Source organism: Hyperoodon ampullatus (genome assembly GCF_949752795.1).
Source record: "Hyperoodon ampullatus genome assembly, chromosome: 3".
NCBI lineage: Eukaryota > Metazoa > Chordata > Mammalia > Artiodactyla > Ziphiidae > Hyperoodon > Hyperoodon ampullatus.
The window spans coordinates 42753724-42778562 of NC_136916.1; the positions used below are offsets into that span (position 1 = coordinate 42753724).

Below are 24839 nucleotides of genomic sequence, written 5' to 3' on the forward strand. Positions count from 1 at the left end.
GGATATTTACTCTTAGGTTTTTTTTTTCTCAGTCATAGTTTTAGCTCTTACATTTAGGTCTGTAATTCATTTTGAATTAATATTTGTGTATGGTATAAAATATAGGGGTCCAACTTCATTCTTTTGCATATAGCTATCCAACTGTCCAAACACTATTTGTTGAAAAGACAACTCTTGCTCAATCGAATTGTCTTGGTATCCTTGTAGAAATTCAATTGACCATAAATATGAGTTTATTTCTGGGTTCTCAATTCTGTTTCATTGATGTAAATGTCTTTTCTTGTACACCATAACGCTATCTTGATTACAGTAACTTTGTATTTAGGTTTTTAAAAAATTATTTATTTATTTATTTATTTTTGGCTGCATTGGGTCTTCGTTGCTGCGTGCGGGCTTTCTCTAGTTGTGGCAAGCAGGGGCTACTCTTTGTTGCGGTGCGTGGGCTTCTCATTGTGGTGGCTTCTCTTGTTGCCGAGCATGGGCTCTAGGCGTGCAAGCTTCAGCAGCTGTGGCTTGCGGGCTCTAGAGCACAGGGTCAGTAGTTGTGGCGCACGGGCTTAGTTGCTCCACGGCATGTGGGATCTTCCCGGACCAGAGATTGAACCCGTGTCCCCTGCACTGGCAGGTGGATTCCTAACCACTGGGTCACCAGCGAAGTCTTGTATTAAGTTTTGAAATTGGGAAGTGTGAGTCCTTCAGCTGTTCTTCTTTTTCAAGATTGTTTGGCTATTCTGGGTCTCTTGGATTTCCACATGAATTTTAGAATCACCTTGTCACTTTCTGCAAATAGCTGAGATTTGTTTAAGGGGTTAAGTCTATAAAGAGTTTGAGGAGAACCGGTTAAGTACTGTATTCATAATACTAAACTTAAGTTCTGCCTATTTTATCCTTTCTTACAAAAGTAATTTTCTTTACTTTTAATTTTCTATAACAAGATTTTATATATACACATTAAAGTATAATTCTTACAGTGTATTCATGTTAAACTAATCATGAAGAAATATGAAGTGATTACTTTTTGTAGTGTTAAAAACACAATACTGTATAAGCTAAATACCTCTGCAACAAAAATCTCTACATACAGAGAAATTGTAAAGAGGAGTATCAGAAGAGGTACCAAATTATTTCACAGCTGTATAAATAGAGCAAAATTCTGTGTCACAGAATTTCCATAAGCCCTTGGAAATTTTGTTTTGCTTTGTTGTTTTTTTCTGCTGAGATCCATTTTGTATTTGTAAGTATTAGCAAAAGTTTATGTATGGGGGAAAATTAGTTAAGAATAATGCCTCGGGACTTCCCTGGTGGCGCAGTGGTTAAGACTCCACACCCCTAGTGCAGGGGCCCTGGGTTCGATCCCTGGCCAGGGAACTAGGTCCCACATGCATGCCACAATTAAGAGTTTGCATGCCACAACTAAGGAGCTGGTGAGCTGCAACTAAGGAGCCTGCCTGCTGCAACTAAGACCTGGTGCAACCAAATAAATAAATAAATAAACATTTTTTTTAAAAAGGAAAAGAAAGAACATGCTGATGGGGGATTGGAACTCCCTTCTGCAAAAAAAAAAAAAAAAAAAAAAAAAAAAAAAAAAAAGAATAATGCCTCTATGGACTGTGAATGAGGATTACAAAAATAAACACTTTAGAGTTTTATAACGCTTTAGATTCCATTGGTCCCTAGAATAAGACATAGGCAGCTTCTTGATAGTTTATATAGTTTTGTTTACTAAGTGAATACCATAATCCAATGTTTCTTGACCTTGGCTGCTATGCATTAGAATTCCTAGAGAGCTTTTGAAAATCCAGATGTCCCATACAGCACATCAGACCAGTTAAATCAGAATCTCTGGGGGTGGGACTTGGACATCAGAATTTATTAAAATTTTCCAGGTGAATCCATTGTGCAGCCAACATTAGCCACGGAGATAGACACCTGAAAGTGCTGGTAAGATTTTGCTCAGGAAAATGTAATTATCCTGAAATGGCAGTTAAAGGCATGCCATCTGAATTGTATGCCACTTTGTTATATCAGCTACTGTGAAAAGTATTAAGGAATTATCAGAATGCAATGATTTGGGTTTGCCTTTGTCTGTGAACTAATGATAAAAGATTATCTAATAATCACCAGAACTCCAAAGTTTGGTACTAAGAAGATCAGTTACGTTCCACCATATAGATAAGCATGTGTTTGAGTTGAAAAGTCCACTGCTAAAGAGTTAAGTTTGAAAGCCACCAGTTTATTGGAAAAATTACTGGATTGAGAGTTTGGGAGCCTGTGTTCTCGTGCTAACTCTGCTGTGTAACTTTGAACCAGGGTATTTATATTATACTTTATACAATGAGGTAGTTGAGCTAGAGGTGATCACCAGATTATTTATTCAACAAATTGGATTGCCTGCTGTGAGCTAGGAAATGTAAGGATGGAACAGAACATTGAAAAGCTCACAGAGGACAGACAATGTAGGGATGGAATTGTAGGGATGGAAATATAAGGATGGAACAGAATATTGAAAAGCTCACAGAGGACAGACAAACATGCAAAATGAGTAAGTGTAGCCACAGTGAAATGTTCAGGGAATTAAGGGAGCACAGAAGTGTACTTCATCTGGTTCAGTATTGGGACAAATGTGGTAGTTTTCTATTTAACAAGCATTCACAAATTCCTTCTTCCTTACTGGCAGAATCCATCTCTGAAATAGACTGAAAAGGCCAGATGCTTGCTTTTCAAGCTACCCTTGCAGGTGGGGCATGGACATGTGACCTGGTGCTGGTCAATGAGACCAGAGAAGAAATCTATCGGACAGTTTTCCTTATAAAAGTCAGCAGTTGAGAAAGTGTCCTTCCTTCCTGCCCTGACCTTGCCACATGAGGATGTGATATGTAGTATTACAAAGGTCATCTTGAGACTAATGGCCTGAGAACAGAGGCTTCCATGCTAGTTATAGACAAAGAGAAAAATAGAGCCTGGATCTTTGACGTCAACATTGAGCTGCTGAACCAACCCTTCAGCCACCTACCTGTGGGGTTATTAAGTGAGATAAAAAATACTTATTGTTGGGCTTCCCTGGTGGCGCAGTGGTTGAGAGTCCGCCTGCCAATGCAGGGGACACGGGTTCGTGCCCTGGTCTGGGAAAGATCCCACATGCTGCGGAGCGGCTAGGCCCGTGAGCCATGGCCTCTGAGCCTGCACATCCGGAGCCTGTGCTCCACAACGGGAGAGGCCACAACAGTGAGAGGCCCGTGTACCGCAAAAACAAAAAACAAAAAAACTTATTGTTTAAACCCTTGCTGCTTTGAGAGTGATCTGTGGATCAGCGGTATCGGCATCACCTGGGAGGCTGCTTAGAAATTCAGATTCTTAGAGCTCATGTTAGACCTACTACATCAGAATCTGCACTTTAATAAGATCACTAGGTAGATGACATGCACATTAAAGCTTGAGAAGCACCAGTTTAAACCACTTTAAAATGGGTATTTTGTTATATGCAGTTACAAGCATCCTTACTAATATACATTGTAGATTGGCCAAGTGCCATTTTTTAAATAAGAAAATACTTGCCTAGAAAGACTTCTGATTCAGATGTAGGAAGTTGCAAGAGACTTATTCTCACCAAAACAAGCAATATAAGCTACATTAATCATAGTTAAAAAAAAAATCGGAAAGCTTGAAGACACAAATCTTAGTGACTCCAGAAAGTGGCAAGCCCTCCATAAGAGAGGTGATCCAAAAAAAAAAAAAGGTGATCCATTCTGCGTTCTTTCCTGACTGAAATATAGGGAAAAGGAGGAAACTACCATAGAGAGGAGTAAGGAGAAGTCAGCCTAACTTTTAAACTTTTAATGGCTGTGTATGGGCCAGCATGGTAGACTAGAAATCAGAGAATCCCTAGAGCAGCACCATCCGCTAGAACTTTATGCCATGATGGGTATGTTCAGTATCTGTGCTAACCAGTATGGTAGCTACTAGCCAAATGTGGCTAGTGTGACTGAGAAACTGCATTTTTAATTTTAACTAATTTAAACTTAAATAGTCACATACCGTATTGAACATATCATATTGAACAGTGCAGCCCTAGAGATAGGGTGAGACTGCGCTACCCTCCAGTTCTTTGCTTCAGGCCTTCATTTAGTGCTAGGGATACTACTCCAAGAACTGAGGCCGTGAAGCAGAGCTGAGAGAAAATTCCTGAGGCATAGGTTTTTAGCTCGGAAGATTGAGAGAGAGACAGGAGAGCTGAGAGAAATCCCTTTCAGGCCATCTCCCACTTCACAAAGTGTAGAGCAGACAACATAAGCGTCGGGCTGAAAGATCTGCCGAGGCCCCAAAAGTGGGAAAGTGGGGGGTGAGACTGGAAAACAGAGCTCCTGGAAATCTGGCAGCCAGGACTACACATCAGGAACAATGTTGCTACTTTACAGTTCAAAACAGTAGGCAGTGGCAGCTCAGGAGATCTCCAGAACCTCACCAGAGTTCTAATCCTAGGCCTTGCTGAAGATTAAGTCCCGACCCTGTCCTCAAAATGTTTGAAGCCAGTGAGGAAATGAATCAAACTAACGTTGCAACGAAAAGCCCAGATTCAGCTCAGCTGTAGAGCATGTTACTTCAGCACTGACCTGAGTGGCACATTCCTGTCTAGGAATAAATGTCATTTCCTTTAGTCTCTGCTATACTTTTATACAAAAATGCCCAATACGAAGTCAGAGGTCTTAAAACACATGTGGCCTATAGTCAAGAAAAGTAAACAGTCAATAGAAGACCAGAGATGACCCAAATATTGGTGTTATCAGTCAGGAACTTTATGATAAAAATCTCAGAAAATCTGGTGGACAAGGCATGTGTGAAGAGATGAAGAATTTTGGCAGAGAGACGGAAGCTAATGTTTTTTAACAAGAACCAAGTGGAGGGCTTCCCTGGTGGTGCAGTGGTTGAGAGTCCGCCTGCCGATGCAGGGGACACAGGTTCATGCCCCGGTCCAGGAAGATCCCACATGCCGCGGAGCGGCTGGGCCCGTGCGCCGTTGCCGCTGAGCCTGCACGTCTGGAGCCTCTGCTCCGCAACGGGAGAGGCCACAACAGTGAGAGGCCCGTGTACTGCAAAAAAAAAAAAAAAAAAAAAAAAAAAAAGAACCAAGTGGAAATAATAAAAAAAGAAATATAATATCAGAAGTTAAATCTTTTAGATGGGCTTAGCTGAAAATACCTGACCAGCTTTGGTCAGATTCCTGGGAGCAATCTGTATTGTGGAAGGATTTCTTATGAGTTACACTGATTGATATTTACCTTGAACAAGAATTGTACAACATTCACTACACTGATTATTAAGCCCACAAACATTTCTTTTGATAGAGCACTACATAGATTCATCAGGTCACATATTCTCACACAATTTCCTGGTAATTTTCTGATAGAAAAGAAAATAATTGGAGCTTGTGTGAATCCACACATAGGCCTTCCTAGATCACTTAGAATTTTCACCTGTCTCGGGGGAAACCAGAGTCAATCTTGGTAACTCAGTCCCACCATGTGTAAGTACCTCTTGTTTGGTTGGCTTGTGCTGCAGCTATATCCTTATCATTTTCCATTCCCTTCATGTCTTCAGTTTTGCGTTGAACATATGGTAATAAAATACTGATTTTCACATAATAAATACTGTAGGTTTCTAGAATAACTAGTTTCTTAACAGGTAACCTTGTTAGTGTCATAGAGGCTTAGAAGAACAGTGCCAGAAAGTTTCAGACTATCACTCAAGACATACAGGAATTTCTTTGCAATTAGAACTTGAATTTCTGGAATTAGAATTGCCTCTGCCATCCCCCAAGGGCCTGTAGCAGTTCCTTGCTTAAGAATAAGAAAATGAATTGTTTTTTCCTTAATTTATAGATTTTTTTGTTTATTTGTTTATTTTTTGATTTAGTATTTGTAGAATAACTCATAGTTACTCCAAAAAGAGCCTGTTTTTACTTTCACAAATGGGAAAATTTCTCGGTTCATTTCTTTTTCTTGTTCCAACTTATATGGCCAAAGTGTTGCCTTAGAAACTTATAAATACATACCAAAGATGAAACAAAATTATTGTAGATGTTAATCTTGACCTTTTACTTCAGCTTCAGATGCACATACTTCTAATAATTTTTGTAAGAATAAAATGGTGAGTTACTAGCAGTAGTATGAAACTAACAAACTGCTTTATTTTACAGGGAAAATATTTATCCCTAAGCAGAAACCTGTACAGACTTCTACAGAAGAAAAAGTATCTCTTGATCCAGAACTAGAAGAAGCTTTGACAAGTGCTTCTGATACAGAATTGTGTGATCTCGCAGGTATCTCCTAAAACAAATTAATTTGTGAATGGTATAGAGGGGAGGAAAATACCAGCACACACCTTATACACACTATACAAATGCTTGCTTTGCCCAGCAGAGTGCTGTTGAATAAGTAACTGTACATTTGGCTTTGTTTTTTATACTATAAATCTGACATAAAGGATTTAGTTTCTTTAAATTCTCTTAATGGTGAAATTTTTATATTAATGGAATTTATTGATTATTGGATGTCTTTTCCCATGTTGCCATCTTTGAAAGTCTTTATAAAAAATCTTTCATCAGCTGGTGCTCAGCTAGAAGCTGTCTCCAGAGTCTACTGCTATCCCATTTTATTAGAAGACCCAGAAACGGGTAACTGGAAATTAGGTAAGATAGTCAGTCCTGAGCTATACTCACCACTTTCCCAACTTTTCTGAAGATATATGGAACATTCCAGACCTCCCTGTGATTTTCATCATTACCAGTTTCTTATCTGGACCAGTATCTTCCCCCAGCTGCCTCCACCCACACCCATTTTTCTAGATAGAAAAATATGACACATGGGGAGAGGTTAGTACCAAATAACTTCAAGAACTAACATGTTTAAAAGGAGCAGTGATGGTTCTTTGGGAAGGACCCAGGGAAGGGACAGTCAAGGTGTGGTACCACAGCTAGAGCAGGTATCTTATTCCCTGGGGGGGGGGGGGCTGAGGGCTAATGGATTTATAAATGGTACATTCATCAGAGTGGAATGGGCCAGAGGCATACTGTAGCTTCTGCCTTATTTGTACAAAAGGCCATCAAAAACCAAATTTATTTCTCCTCCTAAGTGTCAATTTTGAGGGATGCTACTTTAATCTTAAATATGAGAATTCAACCATACTTGTAGTATTCTACTCTTAGCTAAAATACAAGTGTAAGTTAATATGAGAGTTAAGGTTAAGTTGAAAAATCTGCCTTTTATCGCATTATGTTTGGAGAAACCCTCTGAGGATGAACAGCAACAATAGATCATTTCCATTTTCTCTCTTGGCCACCAGATGGAGCTAAGCATAGACTTAGGTTTAGGGTTAAGCTGGCTCCAGCTGTGTCTGAATTCAGAAATGTGGGGAGAAATTACAAGGGTATTGATAAGAAAGAGATTGTAGGTGGTTTTTAATCATGTTTTCTCTCTTTTTTTTTTTAGCTATGAAATGTGTATTTAATTGAGTAGGAAAAAGCCCAGAGAGTGTTAAAATCGTTGATAGAAATTTGGGGGCATAAAATTAATTCTTTATGTTTAAAATTGATGGAAATAAAAAAATAATTTTCTTTTTCTATATTTATAGCTATTCTTGGGATGCACAATTTGATAACGAATACACAGTTCTGCAATATAGTGGGAAGTAGTAATGGTGTCGACCAAGAACATTTTTCAAGTGAGTACTTACAATGCTTTGTAAATTCCAGTCCTTTGTTAATTATGTTTTGTTTTCTCCATGTAATAGCTTCAGTATTTGCATACCAAATGTAATGCATATGTACTTGAAACCTAAGATTCCAGTTAGATGGTATTGACCTAGAAAACCATTGAGAATGGAATATTAAATATTTTATGCTTAATGTGTCAGCAAATGCAATAGGAACTACTCTCACCTCACTAAATAATACTAATGGTAAACGCTATAAAAACTAGTCAAACTTGGCTTTTACTGACATTTTATTTTCAGTGTTCCTGATTTTCAAGAAACCCCCAACAGTGCTGACAAAGAAAGTATATTATAAAATCAGATTCAGGGGAAAGCAAAGAACTATTCAGCCCCTAAACCTTTTAGTCTGACGGAAAGTATTAGATAACCTAAAGCAAAGCTTTTAAAAAAATTTATTTATAAAACATCTTAAAATCACCAAAGTCGGGCTTCCCTGGTGGCGCAGTGATTGAGAGTCCGCCTGCCGATGCAGGGTACACGGGTTCGTGCCCCGGTCCGGGAAGATCCCACACCCGTGGCTCGGCCCGTGAGCCATGGCTGCTGAGCCTGTGCGTCCGGAGCCTGTGCTCCGCAACGGGAGAGGCTACAACAGTGAGAGGCCCGCGTACCGCAAAAAAAAAAAAAAAAAAAAAATCACCAGTCATGCCTATTTTGTAGTAAATTTAAACAAGACCTGAGGGAACCAGGTAAGCAGTAGAAGTGTCTCTATTCACAGCCGTCATGCCTCCTACTCCCCGTACCCCACCTCCACCCCCTCCCTAACTGTTAACAATTGGGAATATATCCTTCCAGACTTTGTATTATGCTTATATAAACTTACATATGTATACGTGCTATACACGAATTGTCTTTTCTTTTCTTACAAAAATGGGATCATACTAGAGATATTTCTTGTCCCTGAATTTTTCAATAATAATACTGTTGGCTGATTTTTTTGAATGCTTACCATGGGCCATGTTCTTCTGTGCACAGCTCTTAAATGTAAATTGTTCTCAATCCTCACAACAGTTCTATGAAACAAGTATTATTATTATCTTTAATATGCCTTTGAAGGAGCTGAGGTTTTAGAGTGATTAAGTAACTAGCTTCAATATCCCACGAAATCGGTGGTGAGGATTTTAATCCATGCTATATAGTATATCACTTAGCAATATATCACATTTCCTAGTTAGTACATACAGATTTACCTCATTCAAACATCTGTATAACATTCCATTTTATGAATGTTCTATAATTGGCCATTCCTCTATTTTTTTAACTTTCTATTGTAGAAATGTTCAAGCATACATTATAGAAGAGGGAATAATATATCCATCGTCCAGCTTCAGCTGTTTTTCACATTGTGCCAGCTGGGTTTCATCCACCATCTGCCTCCCTCCCACCCCTTCTACTCTTTTCCCTAGAATATTTTAAAGCAAATCCTGTTTGTTTGTATTACTTCACCCATAAATATTTCCATATGTGTCTCTCACAAAGGCTTTTCTTGTAACATAACCACAATGCCATTATCAAACTTAAAGATTACCAGCAATTCCTTCATATCATCTAATGCCCAGTCCATGTTCAGGTTTCCCAGTTTCTCTCAAAAACGTCATTTCACAGCTGGTTTGTTCAAATCAGGATCCAGATAAGGGTCACATATTGCATTTGGTTGTCGTTTGGTTTAAGTTCCTCTTAATTTCTTAACAGTTCTCCTCCTCAACTTCTTTCCCACTTTCTTTATGGCATTTATCCCTTGAAGAAACTGTGTTGTCATGTAGAATTTTCCACATTCTGGATTTGGCTGATTGCAACCTTGTGGTATCATTTTACTTGTTTCTCTCTACCTCTTGTGTTTCTGTAAACTGTTGTTTTCTAGAAGCTTGATCAAATTCAGGTGCAGTTTTTAATTTTTTTTGGCAAGAATGCTGCCTGGGTAGTGATCGAATCACATTAGCAAACATATCAAGTCTGGTCATTCCTCTTTGGGGAATGTGTTAAGATTGATCAGTGGACTCAAATTTTGGCACCCTGATCCATCCAATTAAAGTTCCCCACGAACCTTTCTTAATGGTTTCCACATCCTGTGGACTGGATCCATTATTTCATTATAGAGCAAGGCTCTTTATATGCATTCTGCAGAGAAGAAAAGGAATTTTTTGGTTTTAGAAAATTTAGAACTGAGGAAGAGCTCATTGAATTTTCCATTCAGTGAGGAAGATTTTCTCCAGTCCCCTTGATCTACCATCTTGAAGAAGACTGCCTTGCTGATCTTTCAGCTGTCCTCAGGAAATTAATTTTCAGACTTTTGTCTGAGCTGATCTCTTCAGGATGCTGTGTGTAGGAGGGTGTCTCTGTGTGTGTGTGTGTGTGATATTTGAAAAGAACAAGGTACTCTTAGAGGGAATTTATTGGATGAGTAAGCAATATACTTTGTCTTAAGGTGAGTTTTGCTCTTAAAAGCTAGAGGAGGGCACCAGGGAGTAACTAAGCCAAACAGCGACCCTGTCAGTCTTTCCATGTCACTTGCTCTTAATGTTGTGGTCATTCTCCTCTTTGAGAATCTGATGCTCTAGGTGTTCTCCCCAGAAAATATATCCATAAAAGTTTATCTGTTGTAGGTGTTCATGGACCTCCACACATACCTCAGAGCACATTTACATCTCACTAGAGGGTTCAAGCCTTCTGGGTCCTCTTTCAGTTTTGAATAGCTGTATTCTGGCCATGCGTGTGGGTGTAAATGGTGAAGGATTGGGCTGTGGGATGAAGGAGGGCAGGGAATCCCTGTCTCAGTAGTTCTTCTATGTACCATTACCTTTCTCTGTCTCCCCATTCCCTGTCTCTACTCTTCTTCCTGATAGAGTCCTCTGCCCTTTACTCCCCATGGGAGGAACAGGCAGTGTGTCCTTCTGTCAGCGCACTCTTTGTGGAGGCTGTGTTTGTTCATGTCTCTGATTCTTACTGCCTTTGCCTTAATTACTAGTCAATCCTCAGAGAAAATGATGAGTTGTTAGATTTTGTCATATGAGAACTTTATCTTGAACATTGCTAAAAATAAATGGGATCACCAGCTTATGTCATCAACTATATTTTCATGGTAAAGATATCTTGTAATACACCAAGAGGCAAGAGGCAGTGAAAATACTCATTTCTGAAGGCTGATACACTGCAAACAAATTAAATGTTGAATTATGTTTGGTATTTATATTCAGTAAAATTTTATTTCAGTGCTTTATGTGGGAGCACATAAAGGATGTTTTAGAAATTTGGGGAAAAAAACTTATAAATTTGTTCTACTGAATATGTTTGTGTATGTGTGCTATGTGTTTCCAAGTTAATATATGCATTCACTGTAATTGTATCAACCAGTGACACTTTTGCTCTTTTCATTTGTTGCTACAGATGTGGTAAAAGGTGAAAAGATTCTTCCAGTATTTGATGAGCCCCCAAATCCAACCAATGTTGAAGAGAGTTTACAGAGAATTAAAGAAAATGATGTTCGTCTTGTTGAAGTTAATTTGAATAATATAAAGGTAGGTGTGATAAGCAAACAAAAAGTTGTTTTGAATTGCTTTGAGTCAGTTGGATCTAGGATGAGAGCTGGGCAGTTTTGATGTAGTCTAATCCTTTCTACTTAATGGTAAAGTTTTTACTTCTAGTAGTATTCTAACATAGATTCCTTTGATTTTAGAAGTTAAAGTATTATAGTATTTTTCTGATTTACTTTTTAAAGGCTATCACATAGAAATATAAGCTCTACGGACTGTCAGAGTATACCTCTAGGGCTTCCAAAGTACTGCCCACTTTTAGGAGCATTTTAGCCTTTCAGGTTTTGTTTTTTTAATCAGCTCTCTTGAGCTATAAGGTATATATAGTGAAATTCTCCCTTTCTAGTGTGCAGTTCTATGAGTTAAAGCAAATGCATACAGTTGTACAACTACCACCACAGTCAGATGTAGAACATGTCACACCCCTGTGTCATCATTCCCTGCCACCAGCTCTAGCCCCTGACAACCAGCGATCTGTTTTCTTTCCCTATCGTTCTGCCTTCTCCAGAATTTCATATAAATGGAACCATATAGTGTGTAGCCCTTGAGTCTGGTTTCTTTCACTTCGCACAGTACATTTGAGACTCGTCCATGCTGTTGTGTGTCTCAGTGGTTTGCTCCTTTGTGTTGTAGAGCAGCATTCCTTTGTCTGGATGTGCTGCAGTTTGTGTGTCCATTCACCAGTTGATAGACATATGAGTTGCTTCCAGTTTGGGATGATTATAAATAAAGCCACTATACACATTCACATACAGGTTTTTGCGTGAACGTATGTTTTCATTTCTCTTGAGTAAACACCTAGAACTGGGCTTTGTGGGATCTCATTGGGATTTTTAAAATGCAACTCTTCCCTGGAGTAAAGAAAGAAGAAATGAGTTAGGAGGGCATAGGGATAATTAATTACCAAAGAGTAAACTCAAATGATCTCTTAACGTATTAGCCATTGTATAATAGCTTCATTACAAATTCCTCATTTTAAATCTTAATTTATCTGAATTGGAGGCAGGGAGAACATGTGGAAATTACAAGAACCTAGGGAATAAGACCTCTGTGCTCTTTTTGTGGGTGTTCCTTCCTGTGAGTGGAGGGGGAAAAGCCTTGGGGAAAGCTAATATCCCTAGTTGATCACTAGTCTTCTTATTTTTTAAAAAAATTCAGTTCAATTCAGTGTATGTCTGTCTCTAAATCAATAGTAACAATCTGAAAATAGGCAGGCTACAGGAAATTAAAGTCTTGGTACTAAGGGGAAAGATCAGTGTCTCCTAAAACTATCTCTTTCCTCATTTCAAGAAATGTAGAGTTAATCTCTCTTAATACCTTACAGCTTGAGTGACTGAAAACAGTATGTCATCTGCCTCAGGAATCATCATAAGTAGATTCCCACATCTTTCTCTTTGTAGAAAAGTGGATCCACTTTGAGTATTCAAGGGCTGACTTCTCATAATACAAATAATTAAAAAGAGAATTTCTTTAACCTCAATGCTAGAGAAACAGTGATGTATGCTCTGCTCTATGCCAACAGTTTGTACCATAACAGAAAAATCAAAGAGGTAAGAAGGAGGCTGAGTTGTTTTCAGCTGTAGACCAGCGGTTGTATGTTGCATAATTTCTGAATACATTTTAATGCAAAAAAGAAAGTACAGATGTATTTGATTAATGGACCGAATTTCCTGAAAACTAAAATGTAATAATGTGTCACATTTTTGTCTTTCAAGAATATCCCAATTCCAACCCTAAAAGATTTTGCAAAGGCTTTGGAAACCAACACACATGTGAAATATTTCAGTCTTGCAGCCACCCGAAGCAATGACCCCGTTGCTGTTGTAAGTAAGCTAACTACTAATAATATCGAAATTATGGCTGTGTAATACCAGGGCATGTTACAAAGGTGCTTAAACTGATTTTATGAACAAGATTTACTCTCTTTTAATTCAACTATACTTCAATAAAAAATAAATATAAAAACTAAAATAATTTTTTAATGTAGTTTCAAAACTCTGTGTTGTAAGATCAACTGTTAGTAACCATGATGTTCAACAATCAAAGCAAATATCAGTTAAAAAAAATTTACTCTTTTTCAATTGATGTTTACTATTAGGCAATACATTATTTACTACCATTTTATGTTTACTTTTTTCTGTATTTCCTTTCTATGAAATTTTTAAAACATAAATGGAGTCATGCAATGTAGGCTGTTCTGCAACTTAATTTTTCACTTAACCGTATATCTCAGAGAGCTTTTCATATCAGCATATAAAGTTCTACATCATTCTTTTAACACCTGCAAGAGGGTTCCATTTATGGATCTATAGTGTTGAATTTTTATCAAATGCTTTTTCTGTGTCTGTTGAGGTGATCATGTGGTTTTATTCATGTGGTCCTTTATTCAGTTAATATGGTGTATTACATTGATTAGTTTTAATAATTATTTTTTTATTTTATTTTTTATTTTTGGCTGCATTGGGTCTTCGTTGCTGTGCGTCGGCTTTCTCTAGTTGTGGTGAGCGGGGGCTACTCTTCATTGCGGTGCGCAGGCTTCTATTGCAGTGGCTTCTCTTGTTGTGGAGCACGGGCTCTAAGCTCGTGGGCTCAGTAATTGCGGCTCGCGGGCTCTAGAGCGCAGGCTCAGTAGTTGTGGCGCACGGGCTTAGTTGCTCTGCGGCATGTGGAATCTTCCTGGACCAGGGATTGAACCTGTGTCCCCTGCACTGGCAGACGGAGTCTTAACCACTGCACCACCAGGGAAGTCCCACATTGATTTTTTTTTTTTTTTTTTGCGGTACTCGGGCCTCTCACTGTTGTGGCCTCTCCCATTGTGGAGCACAGGCTCCAGACGCGCAGGCTCAGTGGCCATGGCTCACGGGCCCAGCCACCCTGCGGCATGCAGGATCTTCCCAAACCGGGGCACGAACCTGTGTCCCCTGCATCGGCAGGCAGACTCTCAACCACTGCGCCACCAGGGAAGCCCCTGATTAATTTTTATATGTTAAATCAACTTCGCATTTCTGGGGTAAATCCCCCTTGATCAGGGTATAAACCCTTTTCTTCTTGGCTTTGAGGATATCACTCCCTTTGATTCTCCTCCTACCTCTCTGGTCCCTTCACTGGTTCCTCCTCATCTCCCCAACATCTAAACACCTAAATGGCTCAGAGCTCGGTTCTAGTCCTTCTTCTTTTCTCTATCTGCACTCACCTCCTGGGAGATCTCATTCTGTTTCATTACTATATATTTATTATCTATGCATGCTGATGACTCCCAATATTATTATCTCCAGTTCATACCTCTCCCCTCAACTCCAAACCCATGTCCAGCTACTGCTTAACAGCTTTACTTGTATATCTAACAGACATCTCAAACCCAAGTCCCAAACCAAACTCCTGACTTCCGTCCCATACCTGCCTCTCTCACACTCTTTCCTATCTCACTAAATGGCAACTTCATTCTTTCATTTGCTCAAGTCAAAAAAATAAAATAATAATAATAATAATAATAATAATAATGGAGTGATCCTTGACTTCCCTTTCTCACAACTTTAAATGTATATCCAGCTATGTCTTCAAATATTTCCTGTATATCCAACCACGTCTCACCATTTTCACAGCTACCACCCTGGTCCAAGCCACTGACTTCTCTCACCTGGATTATCCTAACTGAGCTGCCTGCTTCATCTCTATACACAGCATCAGAAGTGACTCTTAAAACTTAAATGTTCTCATTCCTGTACTCAGAACCCTCCAGCAGTTCTCTAAGTAAAAATCAGAATCTTTCAGTGGCCTAAGAAGGCCTTACATGAGCAGACCTCATCTCCCCTCTTGCTGTTTCTTTCATTCTGCTCCAGCCACACAGCCTCCTTGCTCTGCCTCAAACATGCCGGTGCATGCTCCCAACTCAGAGCCTTTACACTTGTTCCTCCTGCCTAGAACTTTCTCCCTGAAGATATTCCACGTAGTTTTACTTCATCACTTAAATTATTTCCGTCCTTGCTCAGATGTCACCTTCCAGGTGAGGCCTTTCCTGACCCCCGTATATAAAACAGCAACCCTACTCCTACCCCCAGCACTCCCCATCCACCCTGCTATGCCTTTTTTTCCTTCTCTATAGCCCTTTTTACCATCTGACATTACATTTTGCTTACTTACTATGTGAGCCCCCCAGTAAAATGTAAGTTCCATCAGGTAGAGATTTGTATGTTTTATTTCTGAATTTACAGAACAGTACTTATCAAAAATAGGCCATTGTAATATTTTAATAAATGTGTGTACAGATGGATGGATAAGGGATTTGCTCCAAGTCACATAGCCAGTTGTTGCTATTAGAGTGTTCAAGTGTGTAGATATCTGTCGCCAGTTCTTTCTAGTATCACTGCGCATTATTGCCTTTTCTTTAACTTGACTTTAATTTTAAGCTTGATCTTACCCATGTTCTCTGGAGTTCGGCCTTTCTTTTGACGCCTCTGCAGGACTTTTTAAATAAACTCACACTCGTATTCTTCCTCCTCCCCCCTCCCTTCTCTTTCCCCTCTGCACACTTACAGGCTTTGTTAATTAATCAGTATAGCACTTATTAAGCACTGGATCAAATGCCTAGCACTGCCGTATCCTGTGAGAAATGTAACAGAAGCAGATGGAAAACATACCGTTCTTTGAGTTGAATATTTAGTTAGCCCCTTCTTCTCCATAGTTTTTGTGTTCTCTCAGTTCCAGTCATCTGTGATCTTTTCTGGCCTTCTGCCTTAGGCAGTCCTTTTGGTCCCTGCCTTGGAAATTAGTCCATAATTTACCCTCATTTGGGCTTCACAGTAACCCAGCTGCAGCAGGACGCAAGTAAGAAAAGATGTTCCAAAGAGACATTGATGGGACTTCCCTGGCGGTCCAGCGGTTAAGACTCTGCGCTCCCACTGCAGGGGCATGTGGGTTTGATCCCTGGTCAGGGAACTACAATCCTGCATGCTGTGTGGTGCCGGCAAAGGGAAATAAAAAAGCAAAGAGACATTGATGAAGTTACTCCTACACAGAGACTCAGAGAAAGTATGAGAGACGCAGGAGAAAGAAGCATGAAGTGGAAGTAGGAATGAATAGCAGTAGAGAATGTTACCAATGGGGAATTACACATGACAAAAAAAAAAATCTAAAGTCTGTGACCAAGTGCATGTGAAAATAGATACATGTGAGACCTGTGAGGTGTAGTGTGTCAAGCTAAAACAATCTAATAAGAAACATTAAAGCAGTTGTATTGATTTGTGTATCTGTTTCAGGCTTGTTCAGTGTTTATTTACTAGGTGCTGTCAAACTGTAATCTCCAAATATTTTCTTTAATTTCCAGGCTTTTGCAGAGATGCTAAGAGTGAACAAAAATTTGAAGAGCTTAAATATGGAGTCCAACTTTATTACAGGAGCTGGGATTCTAGCACTGATTGATGCTTTGAGAGATAATGAAACCCTGGCTGAGCTGAAAATCGACAATCAGGTCGGTGATGTACAGCAGCAGCTTTGAGGAAACTACAGCCCACACTCTGTGCAGGGCTTGGGGACTCAGGAGGTGGGTGGGAGGAGGGCTTTCAGGGAATCCTTGGGAAGATGGTCCTGAAAAGGGATGAGAGGAACATTTGGGGCATCCAGAATATTAACTTAATGTATAGAAAGGTATACAAGCAACTCTCCCTGGTTGGCTTAAGAGAATTTAGATGGCTGGCTGTTTTGAACTGGAATAATTCTTACAGGTGACAGTCCATCCTCAAATTTTTCAGCTCTTCAGTGGCAAGATCCACATAATAGAATTTTTGCATCTGTAGCATGTCAGTCCCAGACACAGTAGGTGAACAGAATAGGCTCAGTGAAAAACAAAAAACTCCAGTACCCAGGTTACCCAGAGACACATACTCCTGTGCAGCCACATTCAGTGCTGACGCTGTAAGGTAATGCTGAGTCACCCACGCCAGACGCACTTTTCTTTAAAGAAGCAGAGAAATATACATGTTAGAGGTGTTTCCATCCAGAGTGGTAATTAACTAAAAATAAAACAACATTACACATTTGACTAAAACACTTCAGTCTATTTTACTTGAAAAATAACTCGTTATTTAAAAAAAATATGTGGTAAATGACTCCCTTAATCCTTCAAAGTAAATTTTGTAGATTATGAAGGTAGAAAGAAGAGTTATATCTTAAAATTTAACCAGAATGCTATTTAATCAATGTTTCCAATTTTTTTATTGAGATATAATTCACTTACCATAAAATTTACTTTTAAAGTATACAATTAAATGGTTTTTAGTATATTCATAGAGTTGTGCAACCGTCACCACTGTCTAACTCCAGAACATCTTCATCGCCCCAAAAAGAAACTCCACACCCGTCAGCAGTCACTTCCTAGCCGCCCTTCCCACCAACCCCTGGCAACCACGAATCGACTTTCTGTCTCTATGCATTTGCCTATTTTGGACAGTTCATATCAATGGAGTTATGTAATATGTGACCTTTTGTGTCTTCCTTCTTTCACTTAGCAAAATGTTAAGGAGGTGTATTCATGTTGTAGCGTATATCAGTACCTATTCCTTTTTATGGCTGAATAATCTATTATACTTGGGTTGTTTCCACTTTTCGAATTGTACAAATATGCTGCAGTGAACACTCATGTACAGATTCGTATATGAATATATGTTTTCACTTCTCATGGGTATATACCTAGGAGTGGAAATGCTGAGTCATATGGTAACTCTGTGTTTAACCTTTTGAGAAATAGCCGAATCGTTTTCCATAACAGTTTTACTACCATTTTACATTCCTGCCAGCATGCCTAAATCTCCTAATTTTTCCATATCCTTGCTAACACTTACTATCGTCTGTCTTTTTGATTATAGTCATCCTAGTGGGTATGAAGTGGTCTCTCACTGTAATAATCCACATTTTTTTGATGTCTGTATGATCATACACTAAACTTACATTTTTGTTTCTCTTATGTATGGTGTAAGACTTGGGAAAATTTTTAAGGAATCAGCATGTACCTGAAAAGTATCTTGATCTAGCTCATTAACACTATTCTTTATTTTCAATTATTCCAGAGGCAGCAGTTGGGGACGGCTGTAGAATTGGAAATGGCCAAGATGCTTGAGGAAAATACCAATATCCTTAAATTTGGGTATCAGTTTACGCAGCAGGGACCCCGAACCAGGGCAGCTAATGCTATAACAAAAAATAATGACTTAGGTAAGACATATTCGGTGTAAAATTGAATTTCTGAATTGTATCATTAAGCTAATGTATTGGAGGGACTTTTTTTAAAATACATTTTTACACAGGAAGATTATTTGGCCTTTGTTTCTAAAATCCACACAGTCCTTTATAATACTCACTGAATTATAGTTCAGTTTAACTGAGGTTGTAGTGATTATAGGTTAGTGGGTGACAACCTATTTCACAGCTTTTAGTGAAATAGTTTTCTACAACAAACATTATAAAAAATGCTTCCCTAAAAAATATTTTGTTCTCAATTACAGGTCACCTTGGAGCTAGTAAAACAAAGATTTCAATGTTACAGGAAAGTTTTGCCCTTTTGATCAAAGGCCTAGATAGAAATTCAGTTTTGTATGGTAAAATATAAAATAATTATAGGTTTTAAAAAAAATTTATTTATTATCCATTTGGTTGCTTCGGGTCTCAGTTGCAGCAGGAGGGCTCCTTAGCTGCGGCTCGCCGGCCTCCCAGCTCCCAGGTGCGGCTTGTGGGCTCCCCAGCTGCAGCTCGCTGGTTCCTTGGTTGTGGCATGCGAACTCCTAGCTGCAGCATGCATGTGGGATCCACTTCCCGGACCAGTGATTGAACCCGGGCCCCCTGCATTGGGAGCGTGGAGTCCCAAGCACTGCGCCACCAGGGAAGTCCCTAAAATAGTTTTAACCTGAGTTTTAAATTTGGTGTTTGTCATTGAAATACTTTAAAAAATGCATTTAGACAAGAATTAAAATAATACTTCTTAAAGCGAGTCACATTTCACCGTGATGCAGTTCTTTTAGGCTTTGGCCATATTTGAGTTTGCAGTTTTTTAAAGATTTCTGGAGCAGAACTACAGCCTCATTCCTTTAATCTAGATCACTGTAAAGAGTATTAGTTCAAACCCTTTCTGTCCTTTGATGACTGTAGTTTCCCATGGAAGATTTTAGCCTCTTGCTTTTTAAAAGAGAAATTTGGTGTGTTTTGGTGTATTGTTGATTTTAGATGTAGTTTGCAAGGTCATGCTAGTATTTTAGTGTTGCTTCATTCGTTGGCTTCTATTTTTTTTCCTTCAGGAATTTAATTTTGCTTTTTAGAGCAGTGTTTCTCAAGTCTAACTGAACTTCATAAATAGAGAACCTTAAGAACGTATACATTATTGGCCCTAAAAAGTTAGTTTTTTACTTACTAGGTTATACTTCATTGTAATAGTCTGTTTTCAAAGACTTTAACCTTTTGGAGGTCAGGGGCCATGTGCATCTGTTGAATTCACAACTTTCTTTAAAACCATGTGTGACAATAGTAGGTACTTAATATTTATTAAGTAAAAAAAGAAAGTGGTAGAATTTGAATCCTGCTTAAAGTTGAAATTTTCTGGTAACTTAAGTAGCTATAAACTTAAGCCAGAAGTGTCTCCGTTCTTCCTTTCCTCAGAAACCACCTTAGCTGTCCCAGGATCCCACTGACATCTTTGTAGCCCTAGCCATGTCTGTCAGCTGTGCCCCTCCCTGAGGAGGCGGTGCCGGCAGCTGTGCCGCAGGAGCAGCAGAGTGAGAGTCTGCACGTGCACATGCCTGCACGTGAAAGGGACGCCAGCCTTTCAAGGCCTCAGCAGTTGTGCTCTTCTGCGAGCCTGTTATGGCAGGTGCTTTGCCCAGATCTTTCTAAGAAAAGAGGGCCTACTGTTAGAGCAAGGAAGATTTTGGCAGATGGAAGATGAGGGGAGTAGATGAAAACAGTTTCCTAGGCTGCTTTATGTCAACACTGAGCAGTCGAGGAGCTGTGCACAGGCATGTGTGATAGAGGATGAGGAGGCCGTGTTGGAGAAGGTGCGGTCTGACACGAAGCAGAGGTGAGAAACGGCACACAGCTCTGTGCTGGCAGCTCTCTAGACAAGCTGCCTGCCCTCCCCATGCTGTTCATTCTGATCCAAAGCAGATCTTCAGACATATGGGTCTTAGGCATGAAATGAGAATAAGGACATTCCTGGAGTGAGGAATTGCATTAATAAAAGCTCAAATTTGGGAGTAAGCAAGTTATTTATATGCTGAAGACAGCCTGCAGATTTTGAGAACTGACTCTCATAACAGGATGCAGGATCCAGAATAAACTTTGAACAAGCACTTGCTATTTGAAGCTAACAGAATAAAAAAAAATTATTTCAGCAGATTAAGAGGGAATGCTGATAGAAGGCACTAAAATTACGTGGTAAGGAACTTAGATTCCTTTGGACTTTATGTGGAGGCATTTGAGAGTTTATAAGCCACTGAGTGCATGATTAAAATGATACTTCAAAAACACTATTCTTATTACTCTTCTGGAGATAGAGAAGAAATGAGATTAGTTAGGATTTATTGGCAACTGACTAATCATGAAGTATCGAGAACTTATATTAGTGGAGTGGATTTTGGAAAGAAATTGCCAAAGAATTGTTAATAGGGCCGAATTTATCAGTGTTTCATCCACAGGATGAACTGAAGAATTGCTGAGGTAACAAGTGGGCACAAAGTGAGGAAGAGGGATCGGAAGTGCTCTTTGCCCACCTCCCTCTGCTGTGCTGCGTCACAGCAACAGCAGCCGGCCCTCCATCCACCCTCAGCTGGATTTGTTTTTTAGCCCTGCACTTTGATCTCTGCCTGTGGATCAAGGTGGCAAGCCTAAAGACCGTCTTCTTACTTGCTTTCTAGTATGTGGTAACTGGACAGATATTGGAGCACAAGACTTGAAATTTGTACAGCATCTCTGGGACATATAGTTTTTCTTCACCTTGCAAATGGGGCTACATCAGAGCTTTAGTGTTCTGATTTTGATACTGTCTTTCCCTCTCTCATTGTTTTCTTAGTCTCAACTTTTCATTGAAATAATCCTACCTACTCGCCATCTCTTCAGCTAAAGGAGTATCACGGCTATAACAGCAAAGAGGTTATATGGTGTACGTGAAATATTCGATTGAACTTTGTCTCACGTTACTATCTTTACACTAGCTAACTACATAATTAATTTTCTATACTTTTTTTGTTTGTTCCATCTGTCCTTGTTGATCTTGTTTATAATGTGCATTTTTTTTTAATAACATGCTTTTTAACATCTGAAATGGTCTGCCAATAACATCCAAACACTACTGCAATTCAAAATTTTCTTGGAAATGTCCTACCCTAAAGAATTATGTGCTTTGCCTTTCAGATATATCCATCTTCTTCAGAGATCCATATACATGAATTAAGTTTGTATTTGAGGACTCAATTCTCCATTTGGTTTCTTCCCCTAATATTTCAGTAAATACATGAAACTTGTTAATTAACATGGACTGAAATTAGAGTTTGGGTGCACCTAGTTAAATAAGTATAAAAATGTTCATGGGGACCTGATACTTCAGTCCTCCTGGTTTTTATTTTCTGGACAAGCTTTTATGTGCATCACTTAACTGTCCAGTCTCATCTCTTGAAGGCCAGTGAACAGAAGCCAGCAGTCAGAACAGCATGAGAGCAGAATTCGTAGCCTGGCCAGGAGGCCAGTGCACCTGTTAGATTTTCATTCCTCTGTTAAAACAGCCAATTCAGGCTGAACAAAGGCAGGTGTCTTCCTACTTGCTTCCATAGAAGGGAGTATAGAAATTAATAGACCAGCAATGTAACTTAAACAGAGGAACTTACTGGTTAGAGTATCAAAACCAATTACATATACATGCAAATCCTCTAGCTTTATAAAAGCTAAATTGACTTTCTTCATCCCGAAAAGATGGCTGACCTCAGGACCATCCCATGACCCCACTGTGGTGATGAGGCTGAGTACCCTTCACTGAATGTTTTCTATATTAACACTATACTAAGCAGACTTTACTCGCACAGCCGTGAGGTACAGGTATCATTATCCCCCGTTACAGAGGATGAGGTGGGGCTCAGAGAGCTTACCTTACTTGCCAAAGAGCAAACCACAAAAAGCAACAGATTCCCACTCTTGCTGACTCCAGAACCTGTGTTCGTTTTCCTCTCTAAATAGGAGTTGCCACAATGCTGAGGAGCCCTGACCTGGTGGCTCTCAGCAAATATTCTCTGGTAGCTGACAGGTGAGAGTGAAGGTAGCAAGACCCTGACGCTGAAGACTTTGCCCTGCTGCTAGTGAGCACAGCCAAGTGGCTCAGGGTCACCAGCCCGGGAAGAGGCTGGGGGTCCTCAGATGTGCACCTTTGTTTACTCCATTAACTGGACTAGTTGACCAACCACTGTGGCTGCCCAAGTTTATGGTAGCGAGATGTGACATCACCACATTACCAGGGTCTAAGATCTTCATTACTTTGCATTTGTTGTTTTCTCAGAGCCCTGAACTGGCTCATTTTGTAGGAGATAAGAGAAGGAAAATTTGGAGAGCAGTAGCAGCAAGTCACTTACCTTTGAAACTGATAATACTATTTTTGGTATGTTCTTGCACAAACTAAGGAATTAATCAGAAGAGCATGCAAATAGTTACGTTTAATACTTTCTAATCCCAGCTGCCTGAATGTCATTGCAAAATTTAATACAGTAAGTTATTAATCATTTTTTAATGGAGGTATAAATTTTAATACACAAATGAGACAGGCACAGTGACTTGAAGGTGACTGCTGACCATTCTGTTGTAGATTTCTAATGTTACTGCTGTGTAAGCACAGCTGAGCTTAGCCCCTCAGTTCTTAACAGGTAAGTAACCATGGTGAAAGATGTGAATTTTTTGTTTTAATGGCCATCTGAACTGCAAATGGACAATTCATTTTTGTACAACTCTAACTGGATCACACAGAAACTTGTCACAAGCAAATTAACATTGTACAAACTAACAGGGACTTCTAACATTCTTTATTTTTCTCATAGTTCGCAAGAGACGAGTTGAAGGAGACCACCAGTAAGTCTGCCAGCATATAATCTTTGGAAGACTTCGAAAGTTTGCGAAGGGCCTGTGTTGTGATATCAGATGTAAAATTTTCCTCGGGAGAAGGGAAAAGACTGGAAATCTTTTTTTTTTTTTTAACTACATGTATCTTTTATCTAGTTTAAGTTGTTACCAGTTTCAAATTGTAAATCACTAGTAGGTGATATTTTGTATTCTAAAGCATTATTTCTACTTTCTGCTAAATCAATTTTAATTTAGCTTAATTAAATGGTTTATGATGAGTCTTGGGTTAAAAAAATACAATTATAAAAAAGTTTAGGAAGTCATTTATGTAGAATAATATGAACATTCTAAGGACCAATCTTTTTTTAAGTCAAAAAGGGACATTGCTGATGTCAGAATTGTTGCACCTCTTAGATACAAGGAACTTCAAAGCTTTCCTTATTCCATGGCAAGGAGACTTTTCCAAGTTTCAGAACACATGAACTTGGCAAGAGTATGGTTTTTGCTTCTATCAAGAAAGGGAAATGCCAGCATTTTAAAACAGATGACTCAAAACCTGTTCATCTGTTTTGGAGTCAAAGCAGGTCTCTAGGAGAGAGGAAGCAGTCTCCTGTGCATTCCACGGCACTGCACCTGTCCAAGGTGTCTCAGCAACACCTACGGTTTTTTTTCAACAAAGTCATCAGCTTGGCCAGGTTGCACACTTTGTTTAAAAATATAGTTAGGTCTAAATTCACTACCGTTTTTCATTGTAATAATGTGGGCATTATTAAATTTTTGTGAAAGCTCATAGTAAAAAAAAAGCATCTGAGTGGGAAAGCTATTTTTTCCTTCCCTGTAAAAGGCATACAGCCAACTCTCAGTTATTTAGGGTAAAAGAAAAAAGAAAGCTGTTGTTAAACACATGAAATCAAAGTTAATAAATGGTGGAGATTAAGTCTGAGGAGCATGCAAAACAGTCCTTTAAATTGATGGTTACTGATGGTAAATTAGAAACTGGCCTGGGTATAAATTAAGAGCTGCACAGGATACTGAGACGTTCCTATATGCAACACAGAATTGTCTGAATGGTATATAACCACCACTCACTACAGATTTTCCCAACCAATAGGGAAAATGGCTGTTCTTGATAGATAATCTAACTCTTATCATGTTTCCTTTCATCTTGTACTTTTTGGTCTACATTGTATAAAAGTAATTTCTCATAACACAAGCTGTCTTCCTATCATTCAAAGTATTAAGGTGAACAGTTAAACGGTGGTCCTGTGGTGGGAAGACTACTCCAGATCCAATAGTATGATAGACAATTTGGGCCTGCATTCATGTCCTATTTCAGCGCAGCCCCGGAGCAGGAGATAGCAGAGGCGTTACAGCTGCAGACGACAGGGGCAAAGGAGTCTGAGCAGTCCTGGCCTTCACAATTCAGGCCTGGGTGTATCACTTACAGGGAGATTTTTCTAAAGGAGGAAT

At 39.2% G+C, this 24839-nt stretch overlaps 1 protein-coding gene across 1 annotated transcript in view; it reads left to right on the forward strand.

The window, feature by feature from the left end:
• Positions 1–23382, forward strand: part of TMOD3 (tropomodulin 3) — a gene marked incomplete at its 3' end in the record, with an annotated part of 95347 nt that extends 71965 nt beyond the window's left edge. The window contains exons 4-10 of the mRNA XM_079698774.1: positions 6194–6316; positions 7627–7716; positions 11149–11279; positions 13010–13117; positions 16618–16761; positions 18356–18500; positions 23348–23382. Of these exons, the coding sequence (XP_079554900.1) occupies positions 6194–6316; positions 7627–7716; positions 11149–11279; positions 13010–13117; positions 16618–16761; positions 18356–18500; positions 23348–23382 (776 nt within the window). The remainder of the gene's footprint in view (positions 1–6193; positions 6317–7626; positions 7717–11148; positions 11280–13009; positions 13118–16617; positions 16762–18355; positions 18501–23347) is intronic.
• Between the last annotated feature and the right edge of the window lie 1457 nt (positions 23383–24839).